At 39.2% G+C, this 20,503-nt stretch overlaps 1 protein-coding gene across 1 annotated transcript in view; it reads right to left on the bottom strand.

Moving 5' to 3' along the window:
- ankrd27 (ankyrin repeat domain 27 (VPS9 domain)) overlaps nt 1–20,503 on the bottom strand; it is a 113,624-nt gene that overhangs the window by 20,530 nt on the left and 72,591 nt on the right. Inside the window, 3 exon segments of the mRNA XM_068049317.1 lie at nt 3,557–3,754; nt 4,350–4,466; nt 18,715–18,759. Coding sequence (XP_067905418.1) covers nt 3,557–3,754; nt 4,350–4,466; nt 18,715–18,759 — 360 coding nt within the window.

Here is a 20,503-nt window from a genome sequence, read left to right as displayed (position 1 = left end):
TATTCTATGGCGAATCACCAACAGCAACCTCTGGATTTTCTTGTTTAACTGCCAGAAGTTGCTGTCAGTTTCATACAGTAATGATGGCAAATGATGACAGTTTCACTATCATTACAACTGCAAAATCCAGTCCATTAATTTCTCTAGTACTTTTTCTTTACTAATATTAATTAATTTAAATTCCACACTTTCATTAGATCCTGGCTACCCAATTTATTTATTTTTTATTCAGAGATACAGCACTGAAACAGGCCCTTCGGCCCACCGAGTCTGTGCCGACCAACAACCACCCATTTATACTAACCCTACAGTAATCCCATATGCCCTACCACCTACCTACACTAGGGGCAATTTATAACAGCCAATTTACCTATCAACCTGCAAGTCTTTGGCATGTGGGAGGAAACCGGAGCACGCGGAGGAAACCCACGCAGACACAGGGAGAACTTGCAAACTCCACACAGGCAGTACCCAGAATTGAACCCGGGTCCCTGGAGTTGTGAGGCTGCGGTGCTAACCACTGCACCACTGTGCATTTTTTGTGTCAACTACTGTGAAAACAGATACAAGATATTTATTTAATATATATATATATCACTTCCTTATTCCCCATTATAATTTCTCCTCTCTCTGCCTCTAAGAAACCCACATTTACTTTTGCTAATCACTTCGTCATTACATACTTGTAGAAGCTCTTACAATCTTTTTTTCATACTTCTTGCTAATTTACTATCATTCTATTGTCTCTCTCTTTTATGGTCATCTTTTGCTGATTTCTAAAACCCTCCCAATTCCCATGCTTACTACTCTTCTTGGCAACATTGTAAGCCTCTTTTAATCGTATACTATCCTTAACTTCTCTAGTTAGCCATGGTAAGACCACTTTCTGAAGAGATTTTAATCCTCAAGGGAATGTACACTCATTGAGAATTATGAATTACTTCTTCAAATGTTCCCCATTGCTTATTGACTGTTACATATTTTAATCCAATTCCCTATTATACCTCAGCCAATTCATTCCTCATACCTACTTAATTGGCTTAGTTTAAACTTAAAACTCTAGTTTCATTTTAACCACATCACACTCAAACTCAACATGAAATTCTATCATATTATGATCGCTCTTCCGCAGAGGATCTTTTACTGCAATATTACTAATTAGCACTGTCGCATTGCACAAAACTAGATCTTAAATAGACAGGTTCCTTATTAGCCCCTCCACATACTGTTCAAGAAAACTGCTTCCAATGTAATCAATGAACTCGTCCTCTCGAGGACTAGCACCTATTTTCAGATTAGGGACTCTCCAGCCTTCCGAACTCAACAGCAAGTTCAATAATTTCAGAGCATGACTGGCCTTTTTTATTATATTTTATTTCTTTTTAACCATGTGCCTGCATTAAACATGGTTTTTCATGTTTGCGCTTTTGGACAAAATTGTTCATTATTTTGTCATTAACACTCTCTCTGGACTAATGCTTTGTCTTTCACCACACCAATAGTACTCCCTTTGCTTTTGTCCCATCACATCTTTGTCATTAAATCTCTCCTGCCCTCTGTCCTATCACATACCTTCCCTTTTGTTCCCTTCCACTCCACCCCCACTTCACTTGCTTAAAATCTATTACATTTCTTACCTTTGAGTTCTGATGAAAGGTCACAGACCTGAAACGTTTCTCTCTCCACAGATGCTGCCAGTATTTCCAGCACTTTGTTTTTATTACACCCTATCTGTACTCTAGAAAGCTTCACAAAATTAATTTTTAAATTAAATTTTAATTTGCTCTTTCAATATTCAAATTAATATTCAAATTTCTAAATGTGTCTCCCAACTGGATTCAGGGTCGCAATTCTGAGATGATCTTATTAACAGTCCTAAACATTTTTCAATTGCCATCAGCCTAACTTATATGCGTGACCTTAGCTTGGTGGGATTGGCTTAAGCCAATCAATAGGTACAGCAAAGAGTTGCTGGAGAATTCAGCTTCTGTTGCCCTCCAACCAACTACACCATGAGAGGAAGCAGGACTTGCATTTGTGAATTAGGCGAACATGAGCTACTGCTTCCTCTTTGTCTAAGCCCACGTTAAGCAGCAGCACATTAGACCAAGAAGTGAATACTTTTTCCATAATGGGCTGGATTTTGCAGTCAGTGACAAAATGATGGCACACGCCACTGACCTCAGGAGAAAGCTGTCCACAAAGATCTAGGAATCTCCATGGCGTGGGTTTCCCCTTTCCTGACGTCAGTTTGAATCGAGCGTCAAGTCAAGGGGATTTCCAGGCTTCCAGCGACAGTGATGTCATCAAGCAGGGTAAGCAGCCAATCAAACTGAAGCATTCTCACTGACAGCAAAGCAGGAAGTAAAATGCACTGAAACTTTCACTTTTAATTAAAAATTTTACAGAGAGCGAAATAAATGATTGGGACACACATAGGATTAAGGTAGAAGCTAATATATAATTAATTTTTTTTAAATGTGAATATTTATAATGGAGAAATTTGACATTCCACAAACATAAAATTAGTTTTTCAGGGACAGAGAAACTGTTCTACAGTAATTATGAACTTAGTACGCTGTTAATGACCCAGTTAGACCTTATTCAACAAGGTGTCACTTTTTCAAGGGTTTTTAAAGAGAGATTAATAGTATGAAAGGGCAAGTTTTCACTAATTCAGTGATTTCTACATGACTGCAGTCTCGGTGGGGGGGGGGGGGGGGGTGGGGGGGGTGGAAGGGGGATCTTCAACAGCGCATCCTGTAGGAAAGCATAGAATCACAGCCAGCAACTTCTGGATTTTTGCATTTAACTGAGCACGTGTAGACCCCAGAAGTTTCTATAAGTTTCAGAGGAGTAATGACAGTGAATACTGACAGTTCTGTTGTCATTACTACTGCAAAATTTCTGTTACTATAACGTTTATGATACAAGTACAGTAATATTTTAATAGTCGTCAATCATCTCCTTTTGGAGCATTGCTCAATGTTTTAGCAGAATAACATACTACATACTTGTCGTTGTTAGCGCATGAAAATCCCACACAAATCCTGTTGCCTCCTGCTTCCCAGATAGAGATTTGATTGTATGCATGAACAAAGGTGCATCTATCAGTATCGGAAGAACAATTGTGCAACAGCCTGATTGTATGGGCCTGTATGTATTTTTGCAGAAGTCTGGAAGAAGTGATGGCTAATCAACATTATTCTTCTTTCCAAAATGTTTTTACTGTTTTGGAGTTTCTTTCTCTGCAGTGTATTCAAAGTTATATAATACTGCAATAGAAAGGAAAGTGGACTGAATTGTAAAAAATGGACAGTGTAGGATGCCAGAAGAAGCTGGGCCAGGGGCTTCCTACATTGGGAGCTCCCACATTCCCAGCCTCAGGGGGACTCCAGTGAAGGCGAAACCAGGTTATTTTTAATTTTTCTGAGGCAGGTGAGGAGAGAATGTATACTCCAAGGTTCAACCATTTAGAATATTTTTACTAGCAACCAAATGCCAGGAATACTGCACAATACAAAACTCTAATACAGGTGATTTTCTCTTTGCTTACCTGGGGGTCATTGTGTTGGCATGTCAGGTGGAGTGGGGTTGAATTATGGTAATTTTTCATATTGACATTGGCACCATGACGCAGTAGAAGTGAGACCAGGTCAAAATGTCCATGTAGAGCAGCCACATGTAATGGGGTAAACCCATCCTGGTTGGCAGAATTCACACCCAATCCATTTACAGTAATATTGGAAAGTCTCTATGGAGATCAAATTAGCCATTAGTATCATGATGAACATGCTGTACTACATTCCTCAACTGTAAAACATAAGCATGTATTACAATCAATCGCTGTGCTACTTTATTAAAGCAGTGATTGATGTAAAAAAAAAAAAAGGATATTTATCTACTGCTATTTACAGAACAGGCAAAATTAGTAGAATAGATTGTCAGAGGAACTTCTAAGCCTGTTTGCGAAGAAACACAGACTTGGATGCTTTGGTGGAGACTGTTTATTGCTTGCCACAGAGCTTACTACTCCACTTCTAACACACACCTGGCTCTTCTTTATATATACACATTGGAATACAACTAACTAGCCAACACCCAACACCTGTTCATCCTATTATGTTCACCCACTAGGTATTTAACATCCATCAAAAGAAACTATTAGACACTAACATAGATGACAAGTTTTCTGCTTTCCATCATCATTTCAAGTGTCTAAAAGTATCATACAACATTAGTACAAAAGTTTCTCCCCTAAATTAATAGTTGTAATTTTAGATTTAAGGTACCGAACACACATCTCAGTTATTGTAATCAATTGATGTTACAGGAAAGGGCAACAATACCTTTTGTGCTGGTTCACACTTTGGACACCGACACAAAGGATGGCAGAATTCTGATTTCAACACAGGTCCGTCCTCCTCCTCTGGATCTTCATCCATCCATTCTAACAGGTATCGTACCTACAGCAAAACACAAAAGGAGGTCATCATCCAGGCAAAGAGTGATGGGGATAGGAGAGAAATCTGCAGTGACAATTCTTCCATCAGTGGAGTTTTCTCAGCAGCAAAAAGATAGTCATCCAATTAGAATTCAATTGTAGCCAAAATTCACAGCCAGATACTAGAAGCCACTTACCTTCTGAAAATAGTGTTTGTTGCATTCTGAATAATTAATAAATATGGGAAAATACTACTGAACCAATACCAAGAGGAAACAAAAGATCGACTGGTCATCCTTTTTCTGGAAGTTCCTAGCACAGAACAGTTGTTACACTTGCCTACATTTCAATAATTAGCATACTTTTAAAAAAGTACTTAATTGTGTGAAGTATTTGGAAACTTTTCAGCATGAAATTCACTATATTTTATTATAAACCTACATTCTTAAGATTCGATACAATGCTTACAAATGCAAGTCTCTTTTTATACCCAAACCTGACAAATCACAAAAAGAATGGAGGCTTCCCCATAATCAGGCAGCTCGCAGCCCAATTTGATATTGTGGTGCCACATTATCTATGGAACCACTCTAGGATGCTTGCAGCAGCAAAGGAGGCCTGACTCCAGAGTCCTCATGAAATTAAGAAAACTGATATTTGTAAAAAATTATTTTAAACATAAATGTTTAAACAGAATGGGGGAGGGGCAGAGAAGGGGGGATTGAGGAGAAACTATCTGCCCTAGACCTTAATCCTTTACAATCGTAAAAGAACAAAATTCCCATCAATGAAGGCCATCAGCCTTGAGATTTTTGCATTATCAACTCATGGAAGTTATTAAAATTACATAATTGTCTTACAATGCATCACTGATCACTAAGTACATAAAGAATAAACTTACATCTTAAAATATCTTCTCAAAAGAACAAAAACTTGACAGAATAGCCCTCAATCTCTCATTCCTTCCAATAACAATGATTCCGTTGAGTGTTTGCTTTATTAAATGCATATTCTATTACTTCAGATATTACAGTCCTAGCTATTACAGGAACAGAAGTGGGCCACTAAACCTCCTCTTCCATTTGGTTACCCTGGTGGCATCACCTTTAATTTCAATTTCCACTTTTCTGCATATCCCTCAGAACCCCAATAGCCTATAGGCCATTTTTATTACTTTTTCCATCTACAAATTAATTTTGAAAATGACTTATCCATTTAGAACCTAACTCCTTCTGTTTATCTACATCTTTTAGCACTTCTCCATTTAAACTGAACTCCTATCTGCCAATCTTCATTTACATATACTACCTCACACTTCATGTTAAACTCCATCAAGGATTATTCTATGCATTCTTAAACTATCAGGCAATTTATAATTTTCTGCTATCTTCTTCATAAGCCACTATATACCTCCTAGCTCAGTATCATCTGCAAACTTGGAAATATCTTTCCTACTTTTAAATCCAGGCCGTTTATAAGCACAGGAGTGAAAAGCTGGAGATCCAACATTGAGAGATACTTCCTGTTCCTGTCTGCCAATCTGAGAATGTCCTCTTTATTTCAATGCTGACTTAGTGGCCTGTGTTTCTGCACTATAACAACTTAATCTGAGAGGAATCAAATTAAATGGTGCATAGGATTGCGGAATTTGAGGCACAGGTGAGTTGCTGCCATAAATACACAAGTATCTGCGGTCTTTTATGTTAGTGCAACAGACCCTGCGACTGAAGCATTTCCCACCCACAAAACTGTCCTTGCTCCCAGGTCAGAATGGCAGGTTTCAGTCGATTGCACCATTCGGGTGGTGGGGCAGGGGTGGTGTTGGTGATCATCACATAGCGCCCAGATTCTCAGGCACCCAGTTGCATAAATCCAGCCTTAATCACCTGACCAACAGTCAACTGAAGCTTCTGACCAAGTCTGCCCTGCTGTTGCAGAAGTATCAATTACCTTAAAAAGTTCTTCCGTCCCTTTTATACTAACCCACCTGAGCACTGAGGCCCCAGTTACGAATTGATTATGCAGCTTGAATGCACTGATTTATAGAATATTTTATGTTAATGCATTTGAATTACATCTAGCATTGTATCTAGCGAATTCTGCTGATTGCGCCGGTAGCAGAAACTCCAGGCCTGTATGTTATAGGATTACTCGGCTCCTGAGTTTTATTTACCTGTAATATATTTAGCCTGTACATATAGTGTTTGGTCTTTTCTGATTTTTTGGAGAGACAGGAATATCTTGGGCACCTTATGTGCTCTCCAGTTAATTATATTAGGAGGGGATCATTTTTAACACTAGACATGCCAAACTATAAATGGCATATGTAACAATGCACTTTTCCTAACCTAGAAGACTCACTCTACTTCATTGCCAACTTACCATGAAAAGACGACAAAAATGTTGAAGAGCTCAAATACCAGGATTTTAAAAGAAAAATTAATTCGTACTTGGGATGTAAACGTCACTGGCGATGCCAGCATTTATTGCCCATTGCTAATTGCCTCGAGAAGGTGGTGGTGAGCTGCTTTCTTGAACCGCTGCAGTCCTTATGGTGTAGGTACACCCCGAGTGCCATTAGGGAGGGAGTTCCAGGATTTTGACCCAGCGAAGGAACAGCAATATAGTTCCAAGTCAGGATGGTGTGCGACTTGGAGGAGAACTTGCAGGTGGTGGTGTTCCCACGCATCTGCTGCCCTTGTCCTTCTAGGTGGTAGAGACTGCAGGTTTGAAAGGAGCTGTCAAAGGAAGTTTGGCAAATTGCTGCAGTGCATCTTGCAGATGGCACACACTGCTACCACTGTGCACCAGTGGTGGAGGGACTGAATGTTTGTGGATGGGGTGCCAATCAAGCGGGTAGCTTTGTCCTGGACGGTGTTGAGCTTCTTGAGTGTTGTTGAAATTGCATTCATCCAGACAAGTGGAGATTATTCCATCACACTCCTGACTTGTGTCTTGTAGATGGTGGAAAGGCATTGGGGAGTCAGGAGGTGAGTTACTCACTGCAGAATTTTCAGCTTCTGACCAGCTCTGGTAGCCACAGTATTTATATGGCTGGTCCAGTTAAGTTTCTGGTCAATGGTAACCCCCAGGATGTTGATGGTGGGGTATTCAGTGATGATAATCCTGTTGATAATCAAGGGGAGATAGTTAAGATTTTCTCTTGTTGGAGTTGGTCACTACCTGGTACTTGTGTGGCGCAAATGTTACTTGCCATTGATCAGCCCAAGGGGAGCAGCAAATGGTACTGAACATTGTGCAATCATCTGCGAATATCCCCACTTCTGACCTTATGTTAGAAGGAAGGTCATTGAAGAAATCATTGAAGATGGTTGGGCCTTTGATACTACCCTGAGAGACTCAGGCAGCAATGTCTTTACGCTTAGACGATTGGCCTCCAACAACCACAACCATCTTCGTGTTAGGTATGACTCCAAACAGCGGAGAGTTTTCCCCGATCCCCAATGACTTCAATTTTGCTAGAGCTCCTTGATACCACACTTGGTCAAATGCTGCCTTGATATCAAAGGCAGTCACTCTCACTTCACCTCTGGAATTTAGCTCTTTTGTTCATGTTTGGACCAAGGCTGTAATGAGGTCTGGAGAAGAGTGGTCCTGGCAGAACCCAAACGGAGTGTCAGTGAGCCGGTTATTGCTGAGTAATGCCATTTGAGTAATGCATCACTTTGCTGATGGTTTATATCTTGTAAATGTTTAACTGATTACTTGAGCCAATGAAAAAGCATAATACTTTATTTTAAAAAGTGGAAAGATTTAATCTGCCACACACAGATTTAACCATATGCAAAACTTAATTGGTCAGGTCAATAACCCGGGTACATAAAGCAACTCCTGCAAGGTTAAATGGTGTAAAATTGTGGTGTCTATGCTAAGCTTAAAACCCCCATTTTCCAAATTGCTAATCGTTTCCTTTACGTTAATTAAATACAAAAACATGTGTGTTAAGCATAGAACAGGAGGAGAGCCAGGATATCGAGTGACCGTTCAATAAATTATACATGACTTCCTGCTGTCTAATCAGTTATCACTGTTCTCTCTTCTGTCAAACCCCTGTTAATTCCTTCAGAGTGGATTTCCAAGATTATGGAAAGGTTAATACAGGTCTGGGCCATCTAATGTCAGGTACTTGCTTTGTCTTCTAATTCTAAGTCTAGATGTCTGATTATTATAAATAACAGTGACTGAACATTTAAGAAACAGCTTGACATTTAACCTTCGCTATACCTAGCTGAAAGGTCTAAGTAAACTGAAGCAAGGAACCTAAATTAACCTGCTGGAATTATACGTAGCAAAAATATGCACCTTTAATTAAAAGAATAAATGGGAACTGTGAGCACCACACAGTGGCACATCAACTATGTTCTACATGCTGCCACGTGAGTACACAAGTACTCTGGGGCAATTATTGTAGAATACATACTCAATTTTATCTAGCTAAATCTGAATTTATTCAAAGAGAAATCAAAATTAATTTGACTTTATTTATGCTATACAGACAAAATCCAAACTTTTGCACGTCAATTCATTAGGACTACAAAGTCAGCTGTGGCTCAGTTGGAAGCACTTTCACCTGAGTGAGAAGGTTGTGGGTTCAAGTCTCACTCAAGGACTTGAGCACAAAAGCTTGGCTGACATTCCAATGCAGTACTGAGGGAGTGCTGCACTGCTGGAGGCACCGCCTTTCCAATGAGTCATTAAACTGAGGCCCTGTCTGCCCTCAGGTGGGCGTAAAAATCCCATGGCATTATTTTAAAGAGCAGGGGAGCTATACCCAGTAAAAGCAGGGAGGGGGAGCAAGAACAAAAAGGTAAGGTCTGTGATAGAGTGGAGGGCAGGAGAGATTAAATGACAAAAGGTTTCATGGTACAAAGCCAAGGGGAGTGGTAATGGGACAAGCAATGAAACAAAAGATGCATCTGGATGAGGTGTAAATGGCAGGATAGCAGCCATTCAAACACAGAGTAAAGGGATTAAGAAAGAAACAGGGGGCGGTGGGAAGGAAAACGAACCAGCAAAAAAAAAAAACAAAAAGGGGCAGCGGTTATGATCTAAAATTATTGAACTCAATGTTGAGTCCAGCAGGCTGTAAAGTGCCCAGTCGAAAAATGAGGTGCTGTTCCCTGAGCTTGCGTTGAGCTTCGTTAAAACACTGTAGCAGGCCAAGGACATAAAAGTCAGAGTGGAAGCAAGTGGAGATTTGAAATGACAAGTGACAGGAAGCTTGGGGTCGCGCTTGTAGACTGAATGGAGGTGTTCTGTAAAGCGGTCATCCAGTCTGAGTTTAGTTTCCCCAACATAGAGGGGACCACATTGTGAGCAGCAAATAAAACATACTAAATTGAAAGTAGAAGTAAATCACTGTTTCATTTGAAAGGAGTGCTTGGGGCACTAGCCAGTGAGAAGGGAGGAGGTAAAAGGGCAGATGTTGCATCTCCTGTGCTTGCATGGAAAGGTGAGACTATGCCCTCTAGGTCTAGACTCCCCAGCCAGGGGAAACAGCCTCTCAGCCTCCATCTTGTCAAGCCCTTTCAGAAGCAATTTGTTTCAATGAGATTACCCCTCATTCTTCTAAACTCCACAAAGTACAATTATAGGCCCATTGTACTTCTCATAAGACTTCTCGCCTCATAGGACAATCTTCTCATCCCAGGAATCTACCGAGTGAACATTTCTTGCGCCACCTCAGAAAGGCAAGTATATTCTTCCTTACGTACAGAGACCAAAACTGTACACAGTGCTCCAGGTGTGTTCTCACCGCAGCCTCACAGCTCCAGCGACCCGGGTTCAATTCTGGGTACTGCCCGTGTGAAGTTTGCAAGTTCTCCCTGTGTCTGCGTGGGTTTCCTCCGGGTGCTCCGGTTTCCTCCCACATGCCAAAGACTTGCAGGTTGATAGGTAAATTGGCCATTAGCAATTGCCCCTAGTATAGGTAGGTGGTAGGGAAATATAGGGACAGGTGGGGATGTGGTAGGAATATGGAATTAGTGTAGCATTAGTAAAAATGGGTGGTTGATGGTCGGCACAGACTCGGTGGGCCAAAGGGCCTGTTTCAGTGCTGTATCTCTAAACTAAACTAAACTAAACTAAAGCTCTCTACATTTGTAGCAAGACTTCCTTTCTCTTGTACTCCAACCCCTTGCAATAAAGGACAACATACCATTTGTCTTCCTAACTGCTTGCTGTACCTGCATGCTAACTTTTGTTTCATGTACAAGGACACCCAAATCAATCTGAACACCAACATTTAATAGTTTCTCACCATTTAAAAAAAATCAGCTTTTCTATTCTCCTTAAAAGTGAATAACCTTAATTCCCCACATTATACTCCATCTGCTACATTCTTTCCCACTCTCTTAACCTATCTATATCCCTTTGCAGTCTATGTCCTCCTCACAGTTTGCTTTCCCACCTAGTCTTATATTGTCAGCAAACTTGGCTACGTTACACTCAGCCCCTTCATCTAAGTCATTAATGTAGATTGCCAATAACAGCAATGATCCTTGAGTCATCCCAGTAGTAACAGTCTGCCAATTTGAAAATGACATTTATTCCTACTGTTTTCTGTCCAATTCTCTATCCAAACTAATAAATAACCTCCCAATTCCACGAGCCCTTATCTTGTACAACAATCTTTCACATGGCACCTTATTAAATGCGCTCTGAAAATCCAAATATAGATTAGATTAGATTAGAGATACAGCACTGAAACAGGCCCTTCGGCCCACCGAGTCTGTGCCGAACATCAACCACCCATTTATACTAATCCTACACTAATCCCATATTCCTACCAAACATCCCCACCTGTCCCTATATTCCCCTACCACCTACCTATACTAGTGACAATTTATAATGGCCAATTTACCTATCAACCTGCAAGTCTTTTGGCTTGTGGGAGGAAACCGGAGCACCCGGAGAAAACCCACGCAGACACAGGGAGAACTTGCAAACTCCACACAGGCAGTACCCGGAATCGAACCCGGGTCCCTGGAGCTGTGAGGCTGCGGTGCTAACCACTGCGCCACTGTGCCGCCCATTATCTGGTTCCCCATTATCTACCCAGTTAGTTATATCTTCAAAAACTCCAATAGATGTATCCAATATGATTTACCTCACATAAAACCATGTTAACTGTGCCTAATCATATGATTTTCTATGTGCCCAATTACCATTTTATAATGGTAATTTATAGAAAAATAATTAATGGAAGATAATAATTTTCCTCATGACTGATGACAGGTTTTCTGGCCTGAAGTTCCCAATTTTCTCTCTCCCTCCTCTCCTGAATAGTATTACATTTGTTGCCTTCCAAAATTCTGGAAGATCACAACTAGCGTATCCACTATCTCTGTAACCATTTCTTTTAGAACCCTAGGATGTAGGCCATCAGGTCCAGGAAATTTGTCAGCTTTTAGACCCATTTATTTATTCTCTACTTTTTCTTTACTAATATTAATTAATTTCCTCACACACTATTTCCAGTATGTTTTTGTTGTCTTCTATCGTGAAGAGAGACAAAATCTGCCATTTTCTTATTCCCCATTGTAATTTCTCCTGTCTCAGCCTCTAAAGGACCCATATTTAGTTTCCCTACTCTTTTACAATCTGTTTTTATATTTGTTAGTTTACGCTCATGTTCTACGTTCTCCCTCAATCAAATTTTTGTCATCCCTTGTTGGTTTCTAAAATTCTCCCAATCTTCAGGCTTACTACTCTTCTTGGCAATATTATAAGCCTCTTCTTTTAACTTAATACTATCCATAACCGTTTTAGTTTGGTGCTCCAGTTTAGTTGTCCTTATGTCATCCTTTATTATCAGCGCTGCCTGCTACCCTCCTTTTCCATTTTGTCTGTATTATTAAAAGATCAGGAACCCTGGAATATTTAGTTCCCACCCTGCGCCTATGCAACCATCTCTCAGTAATGGCCGTCAGATCAAACCCATTGATCTCTATTTATGCCATTAATTTGTCTATCTTGTTACAACTGCTTCATGATTCAGATAAAGCACCTTTAATTTTAGCATTTTACCATTTTCCCCTGATCTGACCCGATTTACTGATGCACTATTACTGTTAAATGCTTTGTCCCTCCCTGTCACACTCTGCATTTTAACCAAATTGCTACCTGCTCTATGGCCTTGATATTATTCTTCAGATTTATAACATTTCCCCTCACCTTAAACCTCCCCTTCCCCTTTTTAGTTTAAAGCCCTATCTTCAGCTCTTATTATTTGATTCACCAGGACACTGGCCCCAACCCAATTTAAATGGAGCGCTGACCGGGAATCAAACCCGGTCCGTGATGATGAGAGCATCGAATCCAAGCCACTGGAAGACCAAATTGTGTGCATGGGCCTTTTTTTTTTGGTTAAACTCTTCCCTCCCCAACAAAGCAAAAAATGTTGAAATCGATACTTATTTGTTGAGACCAAAAATGTATTCTTTAAATGTATTTAATAATCTCCAGAATTTTACTTTTAATATCAAATTATGTTACAAATTCCTCCAAAGTAATAGAAATTTACTGTACTGGACTGTGAGAGGATCGTAGTGCAACCAAAGGGATTTATACCCTTGTGATTTTAATGATGAGACAAAATAGTAGTTCATTGCATATCAAAGCAGATGATCGTAACTGAATAAATGGTGTCAGTTGTGTAATCAAATGGCATTAGATAAGAACAAGGAAATAAAACAGGCTGTTTTATGATTAAAGTCATTGTGTAATGTGTCTTCTTGATTCTTAAAGTATAATTTACTACGTATATGTGAACCATCAGTTTGTGAAGCTGTCAGTCAGCTCTTCAACCAACAACTTGTACATATATAACGCCTTTAATGTAATAAAATGTCCCAAGGCTTTTCACAGGCGTTATCAAAAAGGTTCTGAGAAGTGTTTTAAAAGAGAACTGAGAGGTACAGAGGTTTAGGGAGGAAATTCCAGATCTTAGGGCCTTGGCCATGCCTTCAGCTGCCACCAGATTAAAATCGGGGATGTTCAAGAGGTCAGAGTTAGTAGAGCGTAGAAATCTTGGACGGTTGTCAGGCTGGAGGAGATTACAGAGGTAGGGAAGGGCGAGGCCATGAAGGGATTTGAAAGCAAGGATGAGAATTTTAAAATCAAGGCATTGCTTAACAGGAGCAATGTAGGTCAGCAACCACAGGGGTGGTAGGTGAATAGGACTTGGTGTGAACAAGGATATGGGCAGCAAGGTTTTAGATCACCTCAAGTTTATAGAGGGTAGAATGTGGGAGGCCAGCCAGGAGTGCACTGGAATAGTTAAGCTAGAGACATCAAAGGAGTGAATGAAGATTTCAGCTGCAGATGAGCTAAGGCAGGGGTGAAGTCAGGCGGAAGTGGAATTAGGTGGTCCTAGTGATGGTGCAGATATGTGGCTGGAAGCTCATTTCGGGGTCAAGTATGTCACCATACTGGTTGCATATGTAAAGTTGGAGAGTTTTTCACCCCCCCTCCAGGGTGGACACAGAAGGAAGTAAGCTTGCGAGGGGGAAGCAGGATGTGGGTAGGAACAATACAAGGAAGTGATCAGAAATGGCCTTACCTGCGAGTGATACGACGGGAGTGGCAAGGCTACATGAGATGGCAAGGTCAAGGGAGTGGCCGTAAATATGAGTTGGGGAGTTTATACGGAGGGAGAGATTAAGGTAGGATAGGAGGGCAGTGAACTGAGGAGAGAGCGCATAACAAATTGAGATAGAAGTTGAAATCGTTGAGGATGAGAAGTCGCTTGGTACAGTGGTTGAGGGAGGAAAGCAGTAAAGATATCTCAGGAAGAAACTGGTGTAGCATTTAGGTGGGTGATAGAGAATGAGGATTTTAAACGAGAGGTGAAACAAGTGAGGTGGTCCAAAAGGGAGAGAAAGTACCAATGGAATAATAGGATAGAGCAAGGTCTGATTTGGTGAAAAGAGCAACACGGCCACCACAACAGTCTAAGTGGTGGGTCATGGCAACCCATGGTTAAGTCTGTAAATTTTTCAGAAGAAAAAAAAACACAGCTTTTTCCATTGGAATTGAAGACTGTCATTACCAATGAGCTCAGTATGAAGATGGGAGAGGAGGTTATCAGAACCAAATCAAATTGGCCACAGGCCAAAATACAAGACCACCAGAACCAGGCTGGCTAAGGAATCGGATGGAAGGCTGTTAAAACCAAATGAGATGCTGCTTATTGTCAATATTGATAGTTTATTTGACTTTAGTTTGTGCACAATGTTGTATAATGAGCTGATGGTTTCTGAAAGTCATAGTTACAAATATATGCGTTCTGTCTGCAAAAAAATGTTATATAATAAGTAAGAAACCGTGAAAATACACTTAACATTTTCTTCAAAAGGAACTTTAAAGGCTGCTCAGACATGGCATTATGTGAAAGTTCATTTTCTTCACGAGTTAGTTACAGTTGTGGGTTTTTTTGGGGCTTTGAGTATTCCTGTTGCATCACTTGCAAAATTGTCAGAATTTAACAGTAAAATAGGGAGTGGAATTGGAGTGATGAGTATTTAATTTTAAATAATTGCAAGATTCCCATATTTGGGTTTTTAACCACACTATATTAATATGATGTGCAACACAGAGCAATTGGTCGGTTTGTGGGTATGTAGTGTCTGACGGTGTTGTAACTTTGACAGCTGCTCTCAGTTTACTTACATGCATATGCTGAAGATCTCTGTTATTGTGCAGTAAGGTGGAGAAAGCCTGTCTTGTCTGTACTTGAGTGTTTAAATTCCAAGTAGAAATGTGAGGAGTGGCATTAATAAAAGTGACTAGATTGCAAACTACTGACTGGAAACCATTTCAGAATGGTTCTATTTCAGTTTCATTTCAGAATAAAAAAATTCATCACCCTATGCCCATCTTTGCAACCCACATTTATATGCACAGCAGATTTTTAAAAAAATGATACTGTATGTAATAATTTTCATCTCTGGTACATGAAAAGTTTTTATATATTAAAATGGGTCAAAAGAGCAATACAAGCACTAATGATGACATTTCTCGGGTTCAAATATTAACACATTTAAAGTTTATTGAAGCTTATATGACTTTATTTTTTATGCTTAAAACATTCCCATAAATCTTCCAGGATATATTATTGTTCAGAAAAGCTGAAATCATAGTAGGCTGCAAATACTGGACAATGCACTAAACTGTTAGAAAACTGAAGGCTTTCAGGATAAAGGCAGTTATTTGAAGGAAAGCAGGAGGCAAAATTTCAAGAGTTTTACTGAAGTAAAATTTGAGTTTTTTTTTTAAAACATTAAAAAGGCTGTGTGTTTGGGAGACAGAAAAAGAATGGCAGGGTTCTGATTACACACCTGTTGTAGCATTTGCTTTGTTCTCTATCGACGCAAGAGACCAAAGCGCACAAGAGAGCCAAACAGACACTGTGTTCATGTGGGGCGAGGGGGGAGAAAGAGGGTTAAGGGTCTTTCTTCATGTCTCATTTTTAAAATTTAAAAGACAACCAGTTGAAATGTGAAGCCAACCAATTATCTCACCAGCATTTTGTTGACAGATAAAAGTCAATGCTAATTGTATACAACTGAAAGTGATTTTAATTTCAACACCTTGAGACAGAGAGGGAGATAGAGGGAAATGTACAAATAGAGAGAGAGAAAAAAGAGCTATTCCTCATCTTAATTTGATTGTTTTTTTAAAAAAGTAAAAACAAATTGACCTTTGAAAGCAAAGTCTTTAAAGGAAACATAGGAAGACTGACAAGCAGAGAAACTGGTTGAGGGTGAGGGCCCCTCTTGCACTATACCACCTGCTTTAAAGGATTCAACCAAAGAGAAGGTTGGTGGATAGAGTTTTAAAGGTGAAGTGAGTGACAGTGAGACAAGGAGGAGGAGAGAATACAGGGGGTGAGTGAAGAGTTCAAAGGGGAAGAGGTAGAGGTAGCGATGGGAGTGAGGATATGATGAAAAGTAGAAGGGTGGGGTACATGATGGGAATGAGAGGGTAGGGAAGCACGGTCTGTGATTGGGGAGGGGGATGGGAAGGGAGGAACTAAGTGTTACATTTCCCTATAACCATCTCAAAAGCAGCCTGTAGTTGTTGGTGGCTCCTTTACCTACCACACCAGGCCATACCAATCACCACCTCCCACACAAAAAAAAGCGAGGACAGTAGAGGAGAGAGAGAAAATTGTAAAGAGAAAGGGAGAGAGGAGTTCAGGGAAAAGAGCAGAACAGAGCGACAGAATGGGAATGGGGTTGGGGGGGGGGGGGGGGGTGGAGAAAAGAGAAACAGCAACATAAAAATATCAGCGACTGCGAAAGAGACCGGATTCTCCAGTTTATTTGTGCAATATCACAGATAGACTCCCAATACATTAAAATCTTGTGTTTGTGTGCAGTCAACTTTCCATTAGAAGTTCCAATATTCATATTTATAATATAAAGTTGTTACACTGTAAATACATACTCCTGCCAATGGAGGTGAAGAGTAACCAAACTCAAATTAGAAAAACTTACTGCAAAAGAATGAGCAAAGTAAAAGTAATTGCTTCCCAGGGTAGTCAGCTTCAAAATGGCTATATGATCTCAGTAGAAACAATGATGTAATTAGAAATCCGTCACCTGAACCCTTCCACTGTGTTAAAAGTTGAACTAGTTCCCCCAAAGTGATATTATTTAAACTTCCACGATAAATACAAAGTACAGTTTACTCTCAATTGAAAGTTGTTTAATTCAAAAATCAAATTGTGCAAAAAAAAGCTAGAGTTGTTTTACTTAAATTGCTTAATTTGATTTACTGGATAATTCAACTTTTTTTAAAACAAAAATGGCTTTGAAGTAACAGTAGACTGTATACAAATATTAGTTTGAGCCTGGAATTGGCACTTCAAAGGATATGGACAGAGATATGAAATAGTCCATCTTGGTCCTTCTATTATTGAGGTGGGAAGTAGGTTGTTTATGGAGGGAAATAGGTTCAATAACGTAGGTGAGGAATATAACTAGATATTCAGAGATTTCACTCAACTATCTGAAAATCAAGGTCTATTTAAGTATAACTTTCTGCAGGAGGAATGGACTTGGATAAAAGAACTTTTCTCAATTCATGCTTTATGTTGGTACATCATGCATTGAAAATGAAAAATCAGATTGTCTTTGTTCTGAACATGAAAACTCAGAAGAATAATGTTAATACCAATATGGAATGCAACTCATTCACAGAATTAAATAAACTAAAGCACAGATAATAAAACTAAATTTCCCATAAATCAATTGAGTATTTACGAGCTATGATTGAATACAGCATAAAGGAAACTCACAAATTTTCTCCGTCCTTTTTTAAAAAACTGCTGAGTAGCTAAGACACAAACTTATCCCATCATAATAATACTCAAACGTAATTAATTTCACTTTCAGGACTATTTAACAATCAAATAACAGGCTCCTTCATACCATGTGATCTGTGCATCACATATGCAACAGGTTACTAATAGGAACACAGAGGGTCTTCCCCCAGTAGAATTACCTTCAGGATATGACTCTTGCGTTGCTTTTTAAATTCAATTATTATAAAGGTAATGGATTAAAAAGTCATGGAGTGCTTGCACTACAACCCACCAAACATATACAGCACTACTATTACATTATCACTCAAGCAGTACAGACAGATTAAAGACAGTTGCTCTAGAGTCACAGCCAAACTAGTACAAACCTATAGAGTACTTTTTTTTTAAAAAAAGTACTAGAGTTTCATATTCTGGGATGAAATATTCCTAAAACATCTATTTTTTAGCTACATTCCTCAAAATATTGCTCCTGACTTTGAGAATTAAAATGCAATCTGGATCAACATTAAATTAAAAAAGCACACTTCAGACTGTTATAGTTTATATTGCTCCAGATCTCAAGTTCCGGTTTCATGGTGTATAATCAAAAATTTAGAAAGAAACAATTTTTAAAATCAAATACATTTCCTTCATTTATTTTCCAAATGACATTTTACATCAGTTCCTTAACAGCATAGAAGGTTAAGTTTCAGACTGGACAGATATCTTTATATGCACAAGGTAAGCTCTAAGATCCTATTCATAAAATGCAATACTAATTAAGAGCATAATTTGAAATCGCAAGAACGATAGTCATTTTCAAGCATCAGTATTTGTCATTTTGTTAATAAAAGCAGTCAAAACCAACAAAGAAACCACACATACATCCATCCAAATAATTTTAAAAAGGTCCAGTTTCAGCTGACAGTACTGTACTTACCATTTCTACATCTCCATCAGCTACAGCTCGCAATAATTTTTCCACCTGCAATAAAATAACAAACTAAGCTCCTTCTGTTAAAAATAAATGAATGAAAATGGATTATTTGTTTCAGTACAATGCCTTGTAGCAGTTCAGTAATCTGGTCAAAGATTACACAAAAGGTGGACAAATTACACATTCAGGATTTAAAATAATCTATTTCTTAAAATGTATGCAGGTTTGTCATGAAGGCTTTGCTATTCAAAAATATAAATAAAACATAGATTAAACATTAAACCATTATTCTTACTTTGTGTTGCCACATTTTATTTTCAATTTTCTGATAAAACATTTTGTTGGCAGTTTTCTTAAGGGTAAAATACTTAATTTTACATTTATCAGCCATATCATTGAAACGTATGATTTTTTCCCTTGTAAATAGCATCCTTAGGCATTAATAGATTATTTCCTATGCTGTAAGATTTTTTGAAGTCTGCACATGCTGTACGTTTAAAATAAAAGCCTTACATTTATACAGCACTTTTCACAAACACCAGATATCTCAAAGTACTTTACAGCCATTGAAGTACCTTTGAAGTGCAGTCACTGTTGTAGAAAATGCAGCAGCCATTTGGTACACAACAAGCTCCCACAGTGATGTGATAATGACAGATAATCTGTTTTTTTGTGATGATGATTGAGGGCTACATATTGGCCAGGATGCTGGGGATAACACCCCTACCCTTCTTCGAAATAGTGTCATGGGATCTTTTACATCCACCTGAGGGGGCAGACAGAGCCTCTTGTTAACATCTCCTCCGAAAGATGGCACCTCCAACAGTGCAGCACTCCCTCAGTACTGCACTGGAGTGTCAGCCTAGATTGTTATGCTCAAGTTCTGAAGTGGGACTTGAACCCAGAACCTTGTGACTCAGAGGCAGGAGTGCTACCAATTAAACTATGGTTGACAAAATGAAGAAAAACAGTAAAAATTAATCTTGTGGAACAAACATCTCCAACCACAATGAAATTCAGTTATATTTCTGTACAAGTTTCAATATTTCCAGATAGTAAACACCAGTTTTTAATAAAAGCAAAAAGTGCAAGAAGATACTCAGCAGGTCTGGCAGCATCTGTGGAGAGAGAGAAGCAAAGTTAATGCTTCAGGTCAGTGACCTTTCATCAGAACTGGCAAAGGTTAGAAATATAATAGGTTTTCAGTAAATAAAGTGGGGGTGGGACAAAAAAGAACAAAAGGGAAGGTGATGATAGGATAGAGGGTCACAGAGAATAGCTGACAAGGAAGTCATGGAGCAAAGGCAAAGAGTATGTTAATAGTGTGGTGAAAGACAAAGCGTTAGTGCAGAGAGGGTGTAAATGACAGAATAATGAATGCCCTAGCCAAAAGCACAAACATGAACAAAAAGTGGGCATGCACATGGTAAAAAAAATTGAATGATGAAACAAACCAAAATAAAATGAAATAAAAAATATTAAGAAGTGAAAATAAAAAATAAAAAAGTGGGGAAGGGGGGCAGTCATGCTCTGAAATTATTGTTCAGTCCAGTGGGCTGCAGCATGTCTAATCAGTAAATGAGATGCTGTTATTTGAGCTTGCGTTGATGTTCACTGGAACACTGCAGCAAACCCAGGATAGATATGTGGGCATGAGAGCAGGGGTGTGTGTTGAAACGGCAAGCGACAGGAAGGTCGGGTCATGTTTATGGACTGAGCAGAGATGTTCTGCAAAGCGGTCATCCAATCTGCGTTTGGTCTCCCCAATGTAGAGGAGACCGCATTGTGAGCA

The sequence above is a fragment of the Heterodontus francisci genome, chromosome 17 (assembly GCF_036365525.1).
Source record: "Heterodontus francisci isolate sHetFra1 chromosome 17, sHetFra1.hap1, whole genome shotgun sequence".
In the NCBI taxonomy this organism is placed as follows: Eukaryota; Metazoa; Chordata; class Chondrichthyes; order Heterodontiformes; family Heterodontidae; genus Heterodontus; species Heterodontus francisci.
Note: the sequence above shows the minus strand (reverse complement) of the source record. Positions and strands in the feature narration are given on the sequence as shown.